Source organism: Ceratotherium simum, chromosome 3 (assembly GCF_057802395.1).
Source record: "Ceratotherium simum simum isolate JZ-2026a chromosome 3, ASM5780239v1, whole genome shotgun sequence".
Lineage (NCBI taxonomy): Eukaryota > Metazoa > Chordata > Mammalia > Perissodactyla > Rhinocerotidae > Ceratotherium > Ceratotherium simum.
In genome coordinates this window covers 73899534-73916591 of record NC_141902.1, presented here as the reverse complement: position 1 = coordinate 73916591, position 17058 = coordinate 73899534, and the positions used below count along the sequence as shown (strand labels likewise).

The following is a 17058-nucleotide window of genomic DNA, read 5'->3' as shown; positions in this document are numbered from 1 at the left end:
CAATATCTCCAAAGTCTCCACTCATTACAGCATCAAATTAAAGTTCATAATCGCAACTAAATCTCATCAGTTTAAAAGTTCCAAATCCATCATCTGAATCATCTAAATCAGCTTTGTGTGAGAATCTGGGTATGATCTACTCTGAGACACAATTCATCTCCATCTGTGAATTTGTGGAACTCAAGAAACAAGTTATCTGCTCCCCAAATACAATGATGGCACAGGCATATGATAACAGTTATAGATATTCCCATTTGAAATGGGAAAAAATGGCAGGAAAAAGGGAAGCACTGTTCCCTCTTTCTGTCCCTTTCAGTCCAAATTGGCAGTGTTTCTGCTAGTATAAAATTCTCAAAAATCTTCTAAGTCTCCTATGTATATCTCAGGAGTTCACAGCACTAGACAAGAGGTCCTCCATAAATCTTTCATAGATAATCCAATCTCTATTCCTGGCTTTTGCTTACATGGCTGAGGGTACCCATGATCCACACACCTAATTTCCTCAAAGAGTCATCTGTGTGACTGAATACTCTGACCTTTTGATACTTTTGAGGCGCTAGCAAAAGGTTGTCCAGCCACACCCTTGGCTTTCTCTGAAGAGCATGCTTTCCTGACAGCAAATCTCCTAATTTTAGTGTCTTTTGCAACCTGGATAAACTGAGAATTTCCTAAATCATCAAGTCCTGGTCCCTTTTTTGTTGGCAATTCTTCCCTTACTCTATCTCTTCTCACATCTTACTATAAGCAGCAGGAAGAAAACAGGCCACAACTTCAACAATTTGCTTGGAAATCTCCTCATCTAAGTATCCAATTTCATCATTGTTCTAGTTTCCTGTGGTTGCTATAACAAATTACCAGAAACTTGGTGGCTTAAAACAGCATACATTGGGGCCAGCTCGGTGGCACAAGCGGTTAAGTGCGCACGCTCCGCTGCGGCGGCCCGGGGTTCGCCGGTTCGGATCCTGGGCACACACCAACACACCAACACACCAACTGTCGGGCCATGCTGTGGCAGCATCGCGTATAAAGTGGAGGAAGATGGGCACAGATGTTAGCCCAGGGCCAGTCTTCCTCAGCAAAAAAAAAAAGAGGAGAATTGGCAGATGTTAGCTCAGGGCTGATCTTCCTCACCAAAAACAAACAAACAAACAAAAAAACATACATTTATTCTCTTACACTTTTGGAGGCCATGAATCTGAAACTGGAGCAAAATTGAGGTGTTGGCGGGGCCCTGCTCCCTCTAGAGGTTCCGGGGAAGAATCCATTTACTTACCTTTTCCAGTTTCTAGAGCTGCCTTCCTTGCATTCCTTGGCTCAGGGCACCTTCCTACATCTTCAAAGCCAGCAGCATAGCATCTGAAAATATCTCTCTGCTTTCATCACATCACCTGCATTCTTCTATGTGTAATTTTGCCTCTCTCTTATAAGAATCCTTGTGACTGCATTTAGTGCCTACCAGGATAATCTCCCCATCTGAAGACTCTTAACTTAATCACATCTGCAAAGACCCTTTTTCTGTATGAGGTTATGTTTACAACTTCCAGGGATCAGGAAGTTGTAATATCTTTGGGGGCCATTATTTAGCCCACTACAATCGATTACAAGTTCTGCTTTCCACATAATTGTAGACATAATTCAGCTAAGCTTTCTGTCACTATATAACAAGGATCTCCTTTCCTCCAGTTTCCAATAACATGTTCCTCATTTCCTTCTGAGCCCTCATCAGCAAGGCCTTTGGTGTCCATATTTCTACCAACAGTATGTTTATGACCATATAATGTGTGTTTTCTCTACCATGCTCCTCACTTCTTGCAAGTCCTCACTACAGCATCATTAACATCCGCATTTCAATTAACAGTCTGTTCAAGGCAGTCTAGGCTTTTTCTTTTATGAATCTCAAACTTCTTCCAGCCTCTGAACACTGCCCTATTCAAACACTGCCCTATTCAAACAAACACTGCCCTATTCAAACAAACACTGCCCTATTCAAACACTGCCCTATTCAAACACTGCCCTATTCAAACACTGCCCTATTCATTTCCACCTTTTTAGGTATTTGATACAGTAGCATCCCACTTCCAGGTACCTATTGATGCTGTTATAAATTATCACAAATTTATTGGCGAAAACACAACCAATTTATTGTCTTAGAGGTCTGGAGGTCAGATGTCCACAAGGAGTCTTACAAGGCTAAAATCAAGCTGTAGGCAGGATTGTGTTCCTTTTAGATTCTCTAGGAGAGAAACTGTTCTTTGCCTCTTCCAGCTTCTAGAGGCTGCCTGCATTCCTGGGTTCATGGCCGTGTTACTGTGACCTCTGTTTCTGTCATCACATCTCTTTCTCTGACTCTGACACTCCTGCTTCCCTCTCATAACCACCCTCGTGATTATACTGAGCCCATCTGGATAATCCAGGATAATCCCTCCTATCCCAAGAGCCTTAATTTAATTATATTTGCAAAGCCCTTTTGCTATTTAAGGTAGCATATTCACAGGTTTGGGGGCTTTGGGGATTACCACATGGACATCTTTGGAGGACCATTATTCTGCCTACCACCACCACATCGACTGCATCGATGCAATATTTTCATGTAAATGAAGAAGAAGGCTGAAGTCTGAAGAGAATATTGGGTAGAAATCTGGAGACTAACTCTCTTTTCACACTTATCAACTATTTTTTTTCAGAGAATAAAAGCAACTGTTATTATCTCTCTTTTTCAGGTGGGAAGACTAGATCAGAGAGGTTAGACAACTTTACAAAGGTCACACAGTTAGTTAATGGCAAAGCTACTCTAGAATTTGGCTGTTTTAACCATCTTAATGTGCTCTCCACTGTGAGCTGCCCCAGGTCAAGCAGAGAGCTCTCTAATGAGTTTAGGATCCTAAACCCTCAGTTAGGATGATATAAATCCAAGTTGAAGCAAATAGCTTAACTCACAAAATGCCCCTTTCCTGACCCTAAAATTAAGATGTTGTTCAAAAATGGGACATGATGTTCCCATAAGTTAATGCCTGAATGTCGTAACAGAAATTGGAAGTAAAACAGAAATTTGACCTTTGGAACAAATGCTGGATTCTTGGATCTACCAGTAGTGCAGTGAAGTTTTTTCCTAGGCACATTCCTTAACCTTTTCGGTTTCATTATCTTTATCTGAAAAGTGAGAGTTTCTAGTAGGTGGCCTGGCTGGCCCCTTTGAGCTATGACAATCCACCATTCCATAGAGTCCTTTGATCTCAATTCTGTGTGAAGGAGGTTGCTTATACATCAAGGCACGCTACATTGCAAGGACCCCGTGAATGGAAGCCTCTCTCTTATTCAGAGATTTTTTTTGAGTATTATAAAAGCATAGGCCATTTTTGAAATGTTTAAAGGGATCAAAAATTTAAATGTTCTCTTACTGAGGCTGAAACATTTGCTATTTGGTTATTTATCGCAATAATACATTCATTCCCTAGAGGAGAGACACTATCATAGATGAAGTATATTTTTCTGATGTTTGGAATTCTAATTCTAAGGAGGTCTATTAAAATAGGGGAACAATCCATGCGCCTCTAATGATAGCATTTATTGAGATGGTAATTGTAGAATTACTATCTTTTTTATGTTTTTACTGGAATTATTTTTTCTTTAAAAGAGTTTTCTTTTTAGATCCAGCTAAATTCTGTCCACCTGTCTTTGCCCAGCCTCTCTGACCCCTCCTCCCTCCTGTTGTATGCTAAAAGCAGACTCTTTGGGGTACATTCCTTGTCATTTTTAAACGTCAGTGCAGTGGTTTTCAGAAGGTAGCCAGCTCTCAGGGCTAAATAGCCAGAATAAAGCAGGACATGAGATGCTATCTTTAATAAGAGCTGAGACCACCATGGCAGAAAGGAAGGCTTCTCATCTCTCTTATAAACACATGGTGTTGGCCAAGAGAGAAGGAAGACATGAGGAAAAGGAGAAAAAGCCAGGAGTGGGCAGAGTGCCCATGGCAGGAGGTCAAGTCTCCTTGAGGAGGTGTTCTCTGACAAGTAGGGGCAAGCAACAGACATACCAGCCGGCAGTGCCTCCAGTGGCCCTGGGGATTGAAGCAGAGTCTGAGCACAGAACAAGGGGGAAGAAGAGTTAATCATGCTACATCACATTGTCAAAAACTCGGGCAATAGATCTGGCTTCAAGGTAGCCTCCAGACCAGTGGGCAATAGAGTGTTTTCTGGGGGGCAGAAGCCTAGTTATGTGAGCTGGTAGACATGGCAGTGTCTAGAGAGAAGACTCTGCCATAGATGGACCATCTGCGCCTCATCATGATGGTGGGAGTGGGGCCCATAAAGTTGTTGGGGGGTGACTTGAGGCTGCAGAGCTGGGTCTGCTGATTGAAGTCTGCAGTACCTGTGGCTGGACTAAGACAGGCAGGATGACCTGAAGCTTTCACCCCTATACCCCACCTCACACTGGGCCCACTGACTGAGCCCGGGGTCTTCCTTTCACCTGTGTCCATAAGTTGTTAGAACAGATGGCCATGACCAGCGCCAAGATCCACTCTCCTAATCAGAAGTGTTCTCCTCTAAGCTCCTACAGCACTGTTTTTTCATGTGCTTATTTTCACATTTATTGCTTTGTACCTGGCGTTATAGCTTTATATATACTTCCTAGTTCCCTACTAAAAATTTACTTCTTAAGGAAATTCTAGACTTTCTGAACTCGCTGTGATTTTATTCTCTAGGACATACTTGACTCATTCAAGTTCTCTGTCTCTCTATTGCTTTACTTAAAAAATTTCTTAAGTTTTCTAACAACCAGATAAAGTAACATTATTTTCCTTTGTGTTGGCTGAAAGTCCTCCTCACAGGCTGTGTTTTTTAAGTCCTGATTTTCTTAATTCTAGTAAGTAAATCTTTATTTACATTACCCATTTCGTAGTCTCTAATAATAGTCCTTTTACATAATTTACCCTTGAAGAGGTCCACTGCAGATTATTTATCATGTAAAATAATCTAAGAATAGCTAATTGGTTTAATATCTATCTATATATGTAGATATAGATATATACACACACACACATATATACATATACATATGTCTACATATATATAATGCACACACACACACCTACATGCTAGAATTAAATATTTCACCTTTCAAAGTCATAGTTATGTAGAAATTTTAATGTGGGAAATACTCCTGCTCTAACATTAAAATATACAAAAGACTGAATTTTATATGTCAAGAACAAAAAGAAAATATATGTACATGTAGGAAAAATCTGGACAAAATGTACCAGGTCAAATTATATGTGAAATGATATGTATTTGTAATTTTCTCCTCTGCAATTTTCCTGTATTTTCCCATATCCTTCTATGTACATACATGGCATATCATTTTTTTTTTTTTTTGTGAGGAAGATCGGCCCTGAGCTAACATCTGCCAATCCTCCTCTTTTTGCTGAGGAAGACGGGCCCTGGACTAACATCCATGCCCATCTTCCTCTACTTTATATGGGATGCCGCCACAGCATGGCCTGACAAGCGGTGCGTCGGTGCGCGCCTGGGATCTGAACCGGCGAACCCTGGGCTGCCGCAGTGGAGTGCGCGCACTTAACCACTTGCGCCACCAGGCCGGCCGCTGGCATATCATTTTAAATACCATCTGCCTTCCTGAATGTGAGACTTCTGTGGTGTGTTCTTGGCTATGTGCACTCACACCCTCTGGAAATCACTCCATCGTTCGGGCAATGGTCCCTCAAAGTAGAGGCAGCAAGGATTTCCTCTCTGATGGGCTCAAAACTTCCTTGCACTGACATATTTTGGTTTCATTCAGAGAATACATACATTGACTACTCTGTCTGCAATGGTCAACTGTGAATTGTTTGCCAAATTTAAGAGCTAAAGGTTAATCTCTGTTAACAGAAGGAAATAGTGAAGGCAAAAATGAATGTATTTACAATTTGATTCTCACCCTGGGCACATAGGCAAGATCCAGACTCAGTGTAACAGGGAAGGAACATTAATGTTAATATAATGTTGAATTATTATTTGTCTAAAAATAGAATTATAACATCTGTTTAAAGGCGAACATTTTATATTTTGATTTCATTTTATGTAATTTCAATTCATTTTAAATATTAGAATAAGAAACTAAGAAACAGAAGATTAACTCATTAATGAAATTTAGATTCACTACCTAATTAGTAAAGTCTGTAGAGAAATAAAAGTATCACAGTGTGGCAACTTTGGAAGTGCACAGAACCCAGAACCATGCAGCATGTGGTGGACGTGCCATTAGGGAGCCACTGCAGGGAGAGGGGCTGGCAGCCTGGACTTGAATCGTGGCTCCAAGACTTGATAGCTCTACATTCTTGTCCGGATCCCTTAATCCTACTTTGTAAAGTGGGATGTTAGTAGCAACAAATTTCATGGCGCTATTCTGATTAGATATGTTAATGTAGGTAAAGCCCTTAGCCCAGTGCCTGGCATAGAGCAGTAGCTATTATGACCATGGCTGTTTTGGTCATTGGTGACAGTGGTAGTGGATGGTGGTATTATTATTTGGAAGACCAGGCTTGAATTAAAAACAGTAATTTGTTTGTACCAGAAGATTGCTATCATAGCACAATTTCACCTACTCTACAGTTTCATGACATCAGCCCCAGGACACAATAATTACAGCCAGCTTCTGGCCAAAATATGGACTGTGCATTTGTTCCACATTTATATTTCTTGAGCTTATAAATTATTTTAGAAAATACATATATTTTCAGCCTTGTCAAGGGAAGTTTTTTAGATTACTCTGGGTAAGAGATGGGAAACAAAGCATAAATTATTTTTAAAGGCATCTCAAATTGCTTTACAAGTGGTAATGTATGTACAGACACACACCAAGCCACAGAACTCCTGAGCAGATTTGATTTAAGCTTCATTTCTAAATGATATTCCTCTACAATGCAAACCTATGTAATTTGGTGGAACGGTTTAGACAGTTTCATAAAAGATAGCAATTAAAATAATGAGTGCAGTACTTAATATGGCTTTCTGGAACATAGTGGTTGCTCAGTAAATAGCCAGAGTTATGAGTAATTTAAAGGTCTTCATCTCTTATTTTGCAGCTTGACTATCTCTGCAGAGTGCCCAATGCAACTTGAGGACTTCCCCATGGATGCCCACGCTTGCCCTCTGAAATTTGGCAGCTGTAAGTTATTTTCACAAGTAAGAACCATGGATATACTTTTGGGGTTGTTTCCACATTCATTCAGAAGAATTTAGGTTCTATATGCAATAAGCATGATATGAGCTGAAAAGTCTGCTTGAGAAGATTGGAGAGTGCTGTGGGCTACACACACCTTTGTCCTCGCAGACTAGTTTCCTTGTCTGTAACTGACAGAATAAGAGTGGAGGCACTTACCATCTAGAATATGCTCCTGGGGACATGTTTCACCCCAGACCTTCACCTAGCAGTTCTTTCTTGTTTTCACTTCTCAGATTGCAGGTCACTTCCTCCAAGGAGCCAACCTTCAAGACTCAATTTCCACTACCCAACCAATAATTTTTTATTGCATTGTAGTCATTGCTATGTTAACTCACTTCTTCTAGAATGTTCCATAAGAGCAATGACATTGTCTGTCATGTTCACCATCACTGCTCACCCTATACACATATTAGGAAATATGTGTTGCTTGAACAAATAAATTACTTATTAGGTGCACACTTGTCTGATTCTAGTCCAGATTCCTGGCTTCCAGCCATTCCAGATAGAGTGGTGACACTGGCCTCAAAGGAATGCCTGCAGCCTCATGCTCAATTCAGAGATGCTGGAAGGCAGGGGTGGAACCGATCGACTAATTCTTTCTTTCTCTACATTATCCATTTGTGCTCATGCTATGTGAAGTTTTCATTTTTGAATGCAAAAGAATGTGCTCTTTGAGACTGAGCAGCAGGCTACCTGGGTCTGAATCCTGGCTATCCCACTCCTTTGCTGAGTAACTGTGGCCAAATTAGTAGCCTCTCTAAGCTTTTTTCCTCATTTGTAAAATGTTTGTGAGATAATGTTTTAAAGTGGCAGAGTAACACCAAAGTGCTCAAGAAATGTTCATCTTCATCATCATCATTATCATCGCCATAAAAGTTCACTGTATTTATAGCTTCTTGACAGAATGCACTTCTCATCACTATAAATGACTTTTGTTTGACCCATTTAATGCTTACGGAGCTAACACTTTGTCTAATATTAACATTGCCATATCAGCAATTAATATTGCTTGACTATCTTTATTAATATTTGCCTGGACTATCTTTTTACGCCTTTTTTTCCTAAGTTTCCTGCTTCATTATATACCCAAGCTGAGAAGTTCTGTGTCTTAATGGGAAATATAGCCCATTTTCATTACTGTGACAATCAGAATGTTTAAAAATATTCCCAAAATATTCATTTTTAAGTATTAAATATTTTATACTTATTGTTTCAGTTATTTTCCTGTCCTTTTAAAAATTAATAGACATTTTTTAGAACAGTTTTAGGCTTACAGAAAAATTGGAAAGTACAGAATTCCCACATATCTCTATGACCCTCCCACAGTTCCCCTTATTTACATACTGTATAAATGTAAATACATTTGTTACAATTGATGAACCAATGTTGATACATTGTTGTTAATTAAGGTCCATAGTTTATGTTAGGGTTCACTCTTGGTGTTGTACATTCTATAGGTTTTGACAAGTGTATAATGACATGTAACCACCATTACATTATCATAGAGTAGTTTCACTGCCCTAAAAATTCTCTGTGCTTCACTGATTCACCCTCCCCCCTAAACCCTGGCAACCACTAATCTTTTTACTGTCTCCATAGTTTTGCCTTTTCCAGAATGTCATACAGTTGGAGTCATGTAGCCTTTTCAGATTGCTTCTTTTATTTAGTAATATGTATTTATGGTTCCTCCATGTCTTTCATGGCTTGAGAACTCATTTCTTTTTAGTGCTGAGTAATATTCCATTGTGTACTATAGTTTGCTTATCCATTCACCTACTGAAGGACATCTTGATTGCTTCCAAGTTTTGCCAAATTATGAGTAAAGCTGCTATAAACATTTGTCTGCAGGTTTTTGTGTGGACATACATTTTTAACTCCTTTGGTTAAATGTCAAGGAGCACCATTGCTGGATCATATAGTATGAATATGTTTAGCTTTGTAAGAAACTGACAAACTGTCTTCCAAAGTGGCTGTATCATTTTGCATTCCCACTAGCAAAGAATGAGAGTTCCTGTTGCTCCGTATCTTCACCAGCATTTCATCGTATCAGTGTTCTGGGTTTTAGCCTTTCTAATAGATGTGTAATAGTATCTTGTTTTAATTTACAGTACCCTTATGACATATGATACTGAACATCTTTTCACTTGTTTATTTACCATCTGCATATCTTCTTTGGTGAGGTGTCTGTTCAGGGCTTTTGCCCATTTTGTTAATCAAGTTGTTCATTTTCTTTTTTTCTTTTTTTGTGAGGAAGATCAGCCCTGAGCTAAGATCCATGCCAATCCTCCTCTTTTTGCTGAGGAAGACTGGCCCTGAGCTAACATCTATGCCAATCTTCCTCCACTTTATGTGGGATGCCGCCACAGCATGGCCTGACAAGTGGTGCGTTGGTGCATGCCTGGGATCTGAACCCAGGCCGCCAGCAGCGGAGCACGTGCAGTTAACCACTACGCCACGGGGCCAGCCCCGGGTTGTTCATTTTCTTATTGTTTAGTTTTAAGAATTCTTTGTATATTTTGTCTACCAGTTCTTTATTAAATATGTGATATGCAAAGATTTTCTCCAAATCTACAGCTTATCTTCTCATTCTATGACAGTGCTTTTCACATAGCAGAAGTTTTTAATTTTAATGAAGGCTAGCTTATCCATTATTTCTTTCATGGATCATGTCTCTGGTGTTGTTTCTAAAAAGTCATTGCCAAACCCAAGGTTATCTAGATTTTCTCCTATATTATCTTCTAGGAGTTTTTTAGTTTTGCATTTTACATTTAGGTCAATGATCCATTTTGAGTTAATTTTTGTGAAGGGTGTAAGGTCTGTATGTAGATTCATTTTTCTTTTTCATGTGGATGTCTAGTTGTTCCAGCACCATTTGTTGAAAAGACTATCTTTTATCCATTGTATTGCCTTTGCTCCTTTGTTAAAGATTAGTCAACTCTGTGTGAGTATAGTTTTGGGCTCTCTCTTGTCTTCTGTTAATCTATTTGTCTATTCTTTTGCCAACACCACCCTGTCTTAAGTACTGTAGCTTTATAGTAAGTCTTCAGGTTGGGTAGTGTCAGTTCTCTGACTCTGTTCTTCTTCGATATTGTGCTGGCTATTTTTTGGTAATTTTTCTCTCCAAATAAACGTTAGAGTCAATTTGTCAATATCTGCAAAAGAACTTGCTGAGATTTTTATTGGAATTGCATTGAATCTATAGACCAAGTTGGGGCCAATTGACATCTTGACAACATTTAGTCTCATGAAAGTTAGTTCATGAACATGGAATAGCTCTTCACTTATTCAGTTTTTCTTTCATCAGAGTTTTTTAGTTTTCGTTATCTAGATCTTGTACATATTTTGTTAGATTTATACATAAGTATTTCATTTTTGGGGTGCTATTTCCAGGAGAATTTTTTGTCCATTCCTTCAAATTTTCTACATAGACAATCATGCCATCTGTAAACAAAGACAGTTTTATTTCTTCCTTCTCAATCTTTGTACCTTTTACTTCTTTTTCTTGTCTTATTACATTAACTGGGACTTCCAGTGCAATGTTGAAAAGGAGTAGTGAGAGAGGACATCCTTGCCTTGCTCCTTATCTTAGTGGAAAAACATCTAGGTCAAAGTTCTTTTTTTTTTTTTTTTGCTATGGATGTCCAATTCCTTTTGCACCGTCTGTTGAAAAAGTTATCTTTCCTCCATTGAATTCCTTTTGCACTTTTATAAAAAATTAGTTAGCCATACTCTTGTGTGTCTATATTTAGGTTCCCTAATCTGTACCATTGATTGTTTACCCCTTCCTCAGTACCTCTCAGCCTTGCTTGCTGTCACTATACAATGAGTATTAAAATTGGGTAGACTGATTCCTCCCAGTTTGTTCTTTTTTTTTTTTTTTTAATAATTTTATTTATTCATTTATTTTTCCCCCAAAGCCCCAGTAGATAGTCGTATGTCATAGTTGCACATCCTTCTAGTTGCTGTATGTGGGACGCGGCCTCAGCATGGCCGGACAAGTGGTGCGTCGGTGCACGCCCGGGATATGAACCCAGGCCGCCAGCAGTGGAGCACGTGCACTTAACCACTAAGCCACGGGGCCGGCCCCTCCCAGTTTGTTCTTTGTCAGAATTGTTTTAGCTTTTCTAGTTTATTATCTTTCCATATAAATTTTAGAATAATCTTTTCTATATCTATAAAAAAATGTTGCTGGGTTTTTCATAGGAAATGGGCTAAACCTGTATGACAACTTGAGGGGAATCTTACATCTTTACTATGATGAGTTTTCCAACCATAAAGACAATATGTCTCTCCATTTATTTACATCTTTGGTTTCCATTATGAGCATATTATAGAAGTCTTATGCATACTTTGTTTGATTTATATTCAAGTATTTATATATTTTTAAGGGAATATCAATGATATTATAGTTTTAATTTTAGGGTCCACATGTTCATTGCTATTATATAGGAAAACAGTTTCTTTTATATGTGTATATTGTATCCTGTCACCTTGCTGAACTTATTAGGTCTAGGAATTTTTTGTTTTTGTTTTTAGATTACCTTGGGTTTTCTACATAGACAATAATGCCATCTGCAAATAGGGAGAGTTTTCTTTCTTTCTTTTTCATCTGTGCACTTTTATTTTCTTTTCTTGCCTTATTGCACAGGCTAGAATTGCCAGCACTACGATGAATAAAAGTGGTGAAAGCAGACATCCATGCCTTATTCCTAGTCTTAGGAAAGCATTCAGTTTTTCACCATTAAATGTAATATTAGGTATAGGTTTTTTTTTTTTTTTGGTAGAAGTGCTTTATCAGATTGAAGAAGTTCCTGTTTATTACTAGTTTTCTGAGATTTTTTTAATCAAGAATTAGTGTTAATATTATCAAATACTTTTCAGGCATCAATTGATATTATCATAGGAGTTTTCTTCTTTAACATGTTAAAATCATGGATTATATCTCTGCCTTGCATCCCTGGAATAAACTACTTGGTCATTATGTGTAATTCATTTTATTTATTGTTGAATCCAATGTACTAATACTTTAAGGATTTTCTGTGTCTCTATTCATGAGGGCTATTGGTCTGAAGTTTTGTGGGTTTTTTTGGCAGTCTCTTTGGTTTTGGTACAAAGATAATCTTGGCTTTATAAAATGAATTAGGAAGTGTTCTTTTCTGCTTTCTGGAAAATACTGTGTAGAATTGGTGTTAATTCTTTTACATAATTGTTAGAATTCTCAGTTAAAGCCATCTGGGCCTGAAAATATCTGTTTTGGGAGATTTTTACTTATGATTTCAATTTCCTTAATAGTTACAGGGCTATTCAAATTATCTGTTTCCTAATGGGTGAGTTTGGTTAATTTGTATTTTTTGAGAAATTGATCCATTTCATCTAAGTTGTCAAATTTATATGTATAGGGTTGTTCATAGTATTCTTTACTATCTTTTTTTTTTTCTTTTTTTTCTGTTGAGGAAGATTTGCCCTGAGATGTTTTTGCTTGAGGAAGATTAGCCCTGAGCTAACATCTGTGCCAATCCTCCTCTATTTTTTTTATGTGGGGCACTACCACAGCACGGCTGGTGAGTGGAGTAGGTCCGTGCCCAGGATCCGAACCCGTGAACGTGGGGCGCTAAAGTGGAGCACGCGGGACTTTAACCACTCAGCCATGGTGCCAGGACCTTTATTATCTTTTTGAAGTCTGCAGCATCTGTAGTGATATCCCTTGTTTCATCCCTGATATTGGTAATTTGTATCTTCTCTCTTTTGTCTTTGTCAGTCTTGCTAGAAGTTTGTCAGTTTTGTTGATTAATCATTAATCATTCATTAATCAGCTTTTCATTAATCAGCTCTTTGTGTCAATGATTTTCTCTGTTGTTTTTGTTTCCTATTTCGCTGATTTCTCTTTTCAACTTTTTTATTTTCTTCCTTCTGATTACTTTGGATTTAGTTTGCTTTTCTTTTTCTAGATTCTTGAGATAGAAACGTAAGATTATTGATTTGGGACTTTTCCTCTCTTTTAATGTATGCATTTAGTGCCTTAAATTTCCCTCTAGCAGTGCTCTAGCAATATTGTTCAAATTTTGATATATTTTGTTATATTTTCCTTTTCATTAAGTTAAATGTATTTTTAAATTTCCTTAAGAGTTCCCCTTTTGACTCCTGGCTTGTTTAGCTGTCTGTTATTTAATTTTCAATGGTTTGGAGATTTTCCTATTATCTTTCTGTTGTTGATTTCTAGTTTGATTTCATTATAGTCAGAGGACACTTGTTGTGTGATTTCAGTTCTTTTACATTTTTTGAGGTTTGTTTTATGACCCCCGGAATATGGGATATCTTGATATTTGTTCTGTGAGCACTTGAAAATTATGTGTATTTTCTGGTTGTTTGGTGGAATGTTCTACAAATATTGACTAGACCCTGTTGATTATACTATTGTTGAATTCTTCTATATCCTTGCTGATTTCCTAACTAGTTATTTTACATCAGTTGCTAGGAAAGAGGTGTTGAAGCCTCCAAATATAATTGTTGATTTGTCTATTTCTGCTTTAAATCAGTCAGTTTTTGTTTCACATATTTTTCAGCTGCTATTTGGTGAATATATATTTAGGATTGTCATGTCTTCTTGGTGCATTGACATTTATAATTATACAATATCCCTCTCTGTCTCTGGTAATTTTCTTTGCTTTAAAGTCTACTTTATCTGATATCCATATAGCACTCTTGCTTTCTTTTGATTAATGTTTAAATGATGTATCTTTTTCCTTATTTTTACTCTCAACATCTCTTTATCATTGTGTTAAAATGAGTTTGTTGTAGATGGCATATAGTTGGGTCATATTTTTTGTTTTTGGTGAGGAAGATCAGCCCTGAGCTAACATCCATTGCCAATCTTCCTCTTTTTGCTGAGGAATATTGTCTCTGAGCTACACCCGTGCCAGTCTTCCTCCATTTTCTATGTGGGATACCGCCACAGCATAGCCTGATGAACGGTGCGTAGGTCTGTACCCAGGATCCAAACCCGTGAACCCCAGACCACTGAAGCAGAGTGCATGAACTTAACCACTATGCCACCGGGCTGGCCCCTGGGTCATATTTTTTAATTTTCCAATCTTTGTCTTTTCATTGGTATATTTCCATCATTTACATTTAATGTAACTATTGATATGTCAGTGCTTAAGTCTGCCGTTTTTTTATTTTGTCTTCTGTTCTTGTTGTTTGTTTTTCTTTTCTCTATTTTCTTTTTCTTGTCTCCCTGTGGGTTAGCTGGACATTTATTATGATTCAGTTTTGATTTATTTATAGTATTTTTTGTATATATCATTTTCTATAGCTATTTTAGTTGTTGCTGTCAAGTATTACTTTATACATACATAACTTATCACAGTCTGCTGTTGTCTTCATTTTACTAGTTCAAATGAAGAATAAAAAATTTACCTCCCTTTATGTCTCTTTACCCTCCCATAATTATAATACAATTGCCATAAAGATTTTCTCTATATACATCTACAACCATATCAGAGAGTGTTGTAATTTTTATTTGAACCATCAAACATAATTTTGAAAACTCAAGAGAAAAAGGAAATTCTATTATATTTACTCATAATTTTACTTATTGTGTCTTTTTTATTCCCAGTGTTCCAAGATTTCTTGTTTTATAACTAAAAATTATTTTATAATAAAGTAATAAAATATTTTATAATAAAAGTTATTTTATAACTACTTAGCAGACTTCCTTTAGCCTTCTTTTAGTATATAGACTGCTGGCAATAAATTTTATTAGGTTTTCCTTCGTCTGACTATGTCTTGATTTCTTAATTTATACCTGAAGGATATTTTTGCTGAATATAGGATTCTGTTCTGATAGTTCTTTGGCACTTGAAAAATGTGCTACTTTATTCTTGCCTCCATGCTTTCTGATAAGAAATCTGTCATTCAAATCACTTTTCCCTTATAGTAAGATGGCATTTTTCCCTGGTTGCTTTCAAGATTTTTTTTTTTGTCCTTAGTTTTCAGAAATTTGACTGTGATGTGTATTGATGTGTATTTCTTCAAGTTTACCTTGTTTGAAGTTTGCTTTGCTTCTTGAATCTATAGATTTTTGCCAAATTTAGGAAGTTTGATCAGTTATTTCTTTGAATATTTTTTCTGCCCCATCCTCTTTCTCTTTTCCTTTCCTGACTTCAGTGACATGAATCTTAGATCTTTTGTTATATTCCCACAGCACTGAGGCTCTTTTCATTTTCTTCTCTCTATTTTCTCTCTGTGTTTCTGATTACTTAATTTCTGTTTCTATCTTTAATTTTACTGATTCTTTTCTTTGTCTCCTCTATCCTGCTGATGAACTCATTGAGTTAATTGAGCTTTTTATTATAGTTATTGTATTTTTCAGTTCCATGAAGGTTACTTTTATGTGTCAACTTGACTGGGTCATGGCATGCCCAGATATTTGGTCAAACATTATTTTGTGTGTGTCTATGAGGACGTTTTTGGATAAGATTAACATTTAAATCAGTAGACTGAGTAAAGCAGATTGCCCTCCCTAATGTGGGTGGCCCTCATTCAATCAGTTAAAGTCCTGAATAGAACAAAAAGGCTGACCTTCCCGTGAGTAAGAGGAAACTCCTCTTGCCTGACTGCCTTGAGCAAGAACATTGGTCTTTTCCTGCCTTTGGACTCAAACTGAAACATCAACTCTTCTTGGGTCTCTAGCCTGCCAGTTCTCAGACTGGAACTGCACCATCATCACCTCTGGGTCTCCAGCTTGCTGACTACATATCTTGGGACTTCTCAGCCTCCATTTTTAAAATGAGCCAATTTCTAATAATAAGTAAATAAATAAATATTTATTTATTTATAGACAGTATATATATCTCTCCTATTAGTTCTCTTTCTCTGGAGAACCCTGACTAATACAGCTTTTGGTTCTGAGAAGTGGGGTGCTGCTGTAACAAATACCTAAAAATTTGGATATAGCTTTAGAACTGGGTTATGGGTAGAGGCTAGAGAGTTTTGTGGTGCATGCTTGAAAAAGCGAAGATTGCTGTGAAGACACTGTTGGTGATACTGGTGAGGGCTCAGAAAGAAAAAAGGAGAGCTAGAGAGATAACTTCCATCTTCTTAGAGAATACATAAATAATCATGAGCAGAATCTTAGTAGAAATATGGATGGGAAAGGTCTTCTGGTGAGATCTCAGGCAGAAAAGAGGGACAGCTTATTGGAAACTGGAGGAAAGGTGATCCTTTTTATAAATTGGCAAAGCACTTAGCTAAATTGTGTTCTAGTGTTTTGTGGAAGGTAGAACTTGCAAGCCATGAAATTGGATATTTAGTTGAGGAGATTTCTGAGCAAAGTGATGAGGGAGTGCCTTGGTTCCTCCTAACTGCTTATAGTAAAATGTGAGAAGCAAGACATGAATTAAAGAAAGAATTGTTAAGCAAAAAGAAACCAGAACTTAAAGATTTGGAAAACTCTTAGCCTATCTATGTTGTGAAAAATGAGGAAGCTAGTTCTGGAGAAAACACAAGGGTGTGACTGGACAATTCCATCATAAAACAGTTATACATGATGTTGATCAGCTATCTCAACAGAAGCCAGGAAGAATGACTCCAAAGGCAATTCAGAGATCATCAGGGCTACTCTACCACCAGGCCCCGGGGAGCCGGGCTGCCTCCACCTTGGTTTCAAAGGGCAGGACTACCACCCAGCAGAGCTGTGTGGACAGGGTCCTTGCAGAGATCCTTGGCAGCAGCACCCCATAGAGCAATTGGGGTGACACTGCTGCCCCAGTGGGGCTGGAAGGCAGAGCATCGAACCAAAGAGGGTTATTTTTGAGCCTTAAGATCTCATGTAATTTG

At 37.7% G+C, this 17058-nt stretch overlaps 1 protein-coding gene across 3 annotated transcripts in view; it reads left to right on the top strand.

Annotated features, from left to right (window-relative positions):
* GABRA5 (gamma-aminobutyric acid type A receptor subunit alpha5) overlaps positions 1 to 17058 on the top strand; it is an 86726-nt gene that overhangs the window by 44272 nt on the left and 25396 nt on the right. For all 3 annotated transcript variants that reach the window (XM_087428805.1, XM_087428804.1, XM_004421909.2), the window contains one exon: positions 7082 to 7164. In XM_087428805.1, the coding sequence (XP_087284931.1) occupies positions 7082 to 7164 (83 nt within the window). The remainder of the gene's footprint in view (positions 1 to 7081; positions 7165 to 17058) is intronic.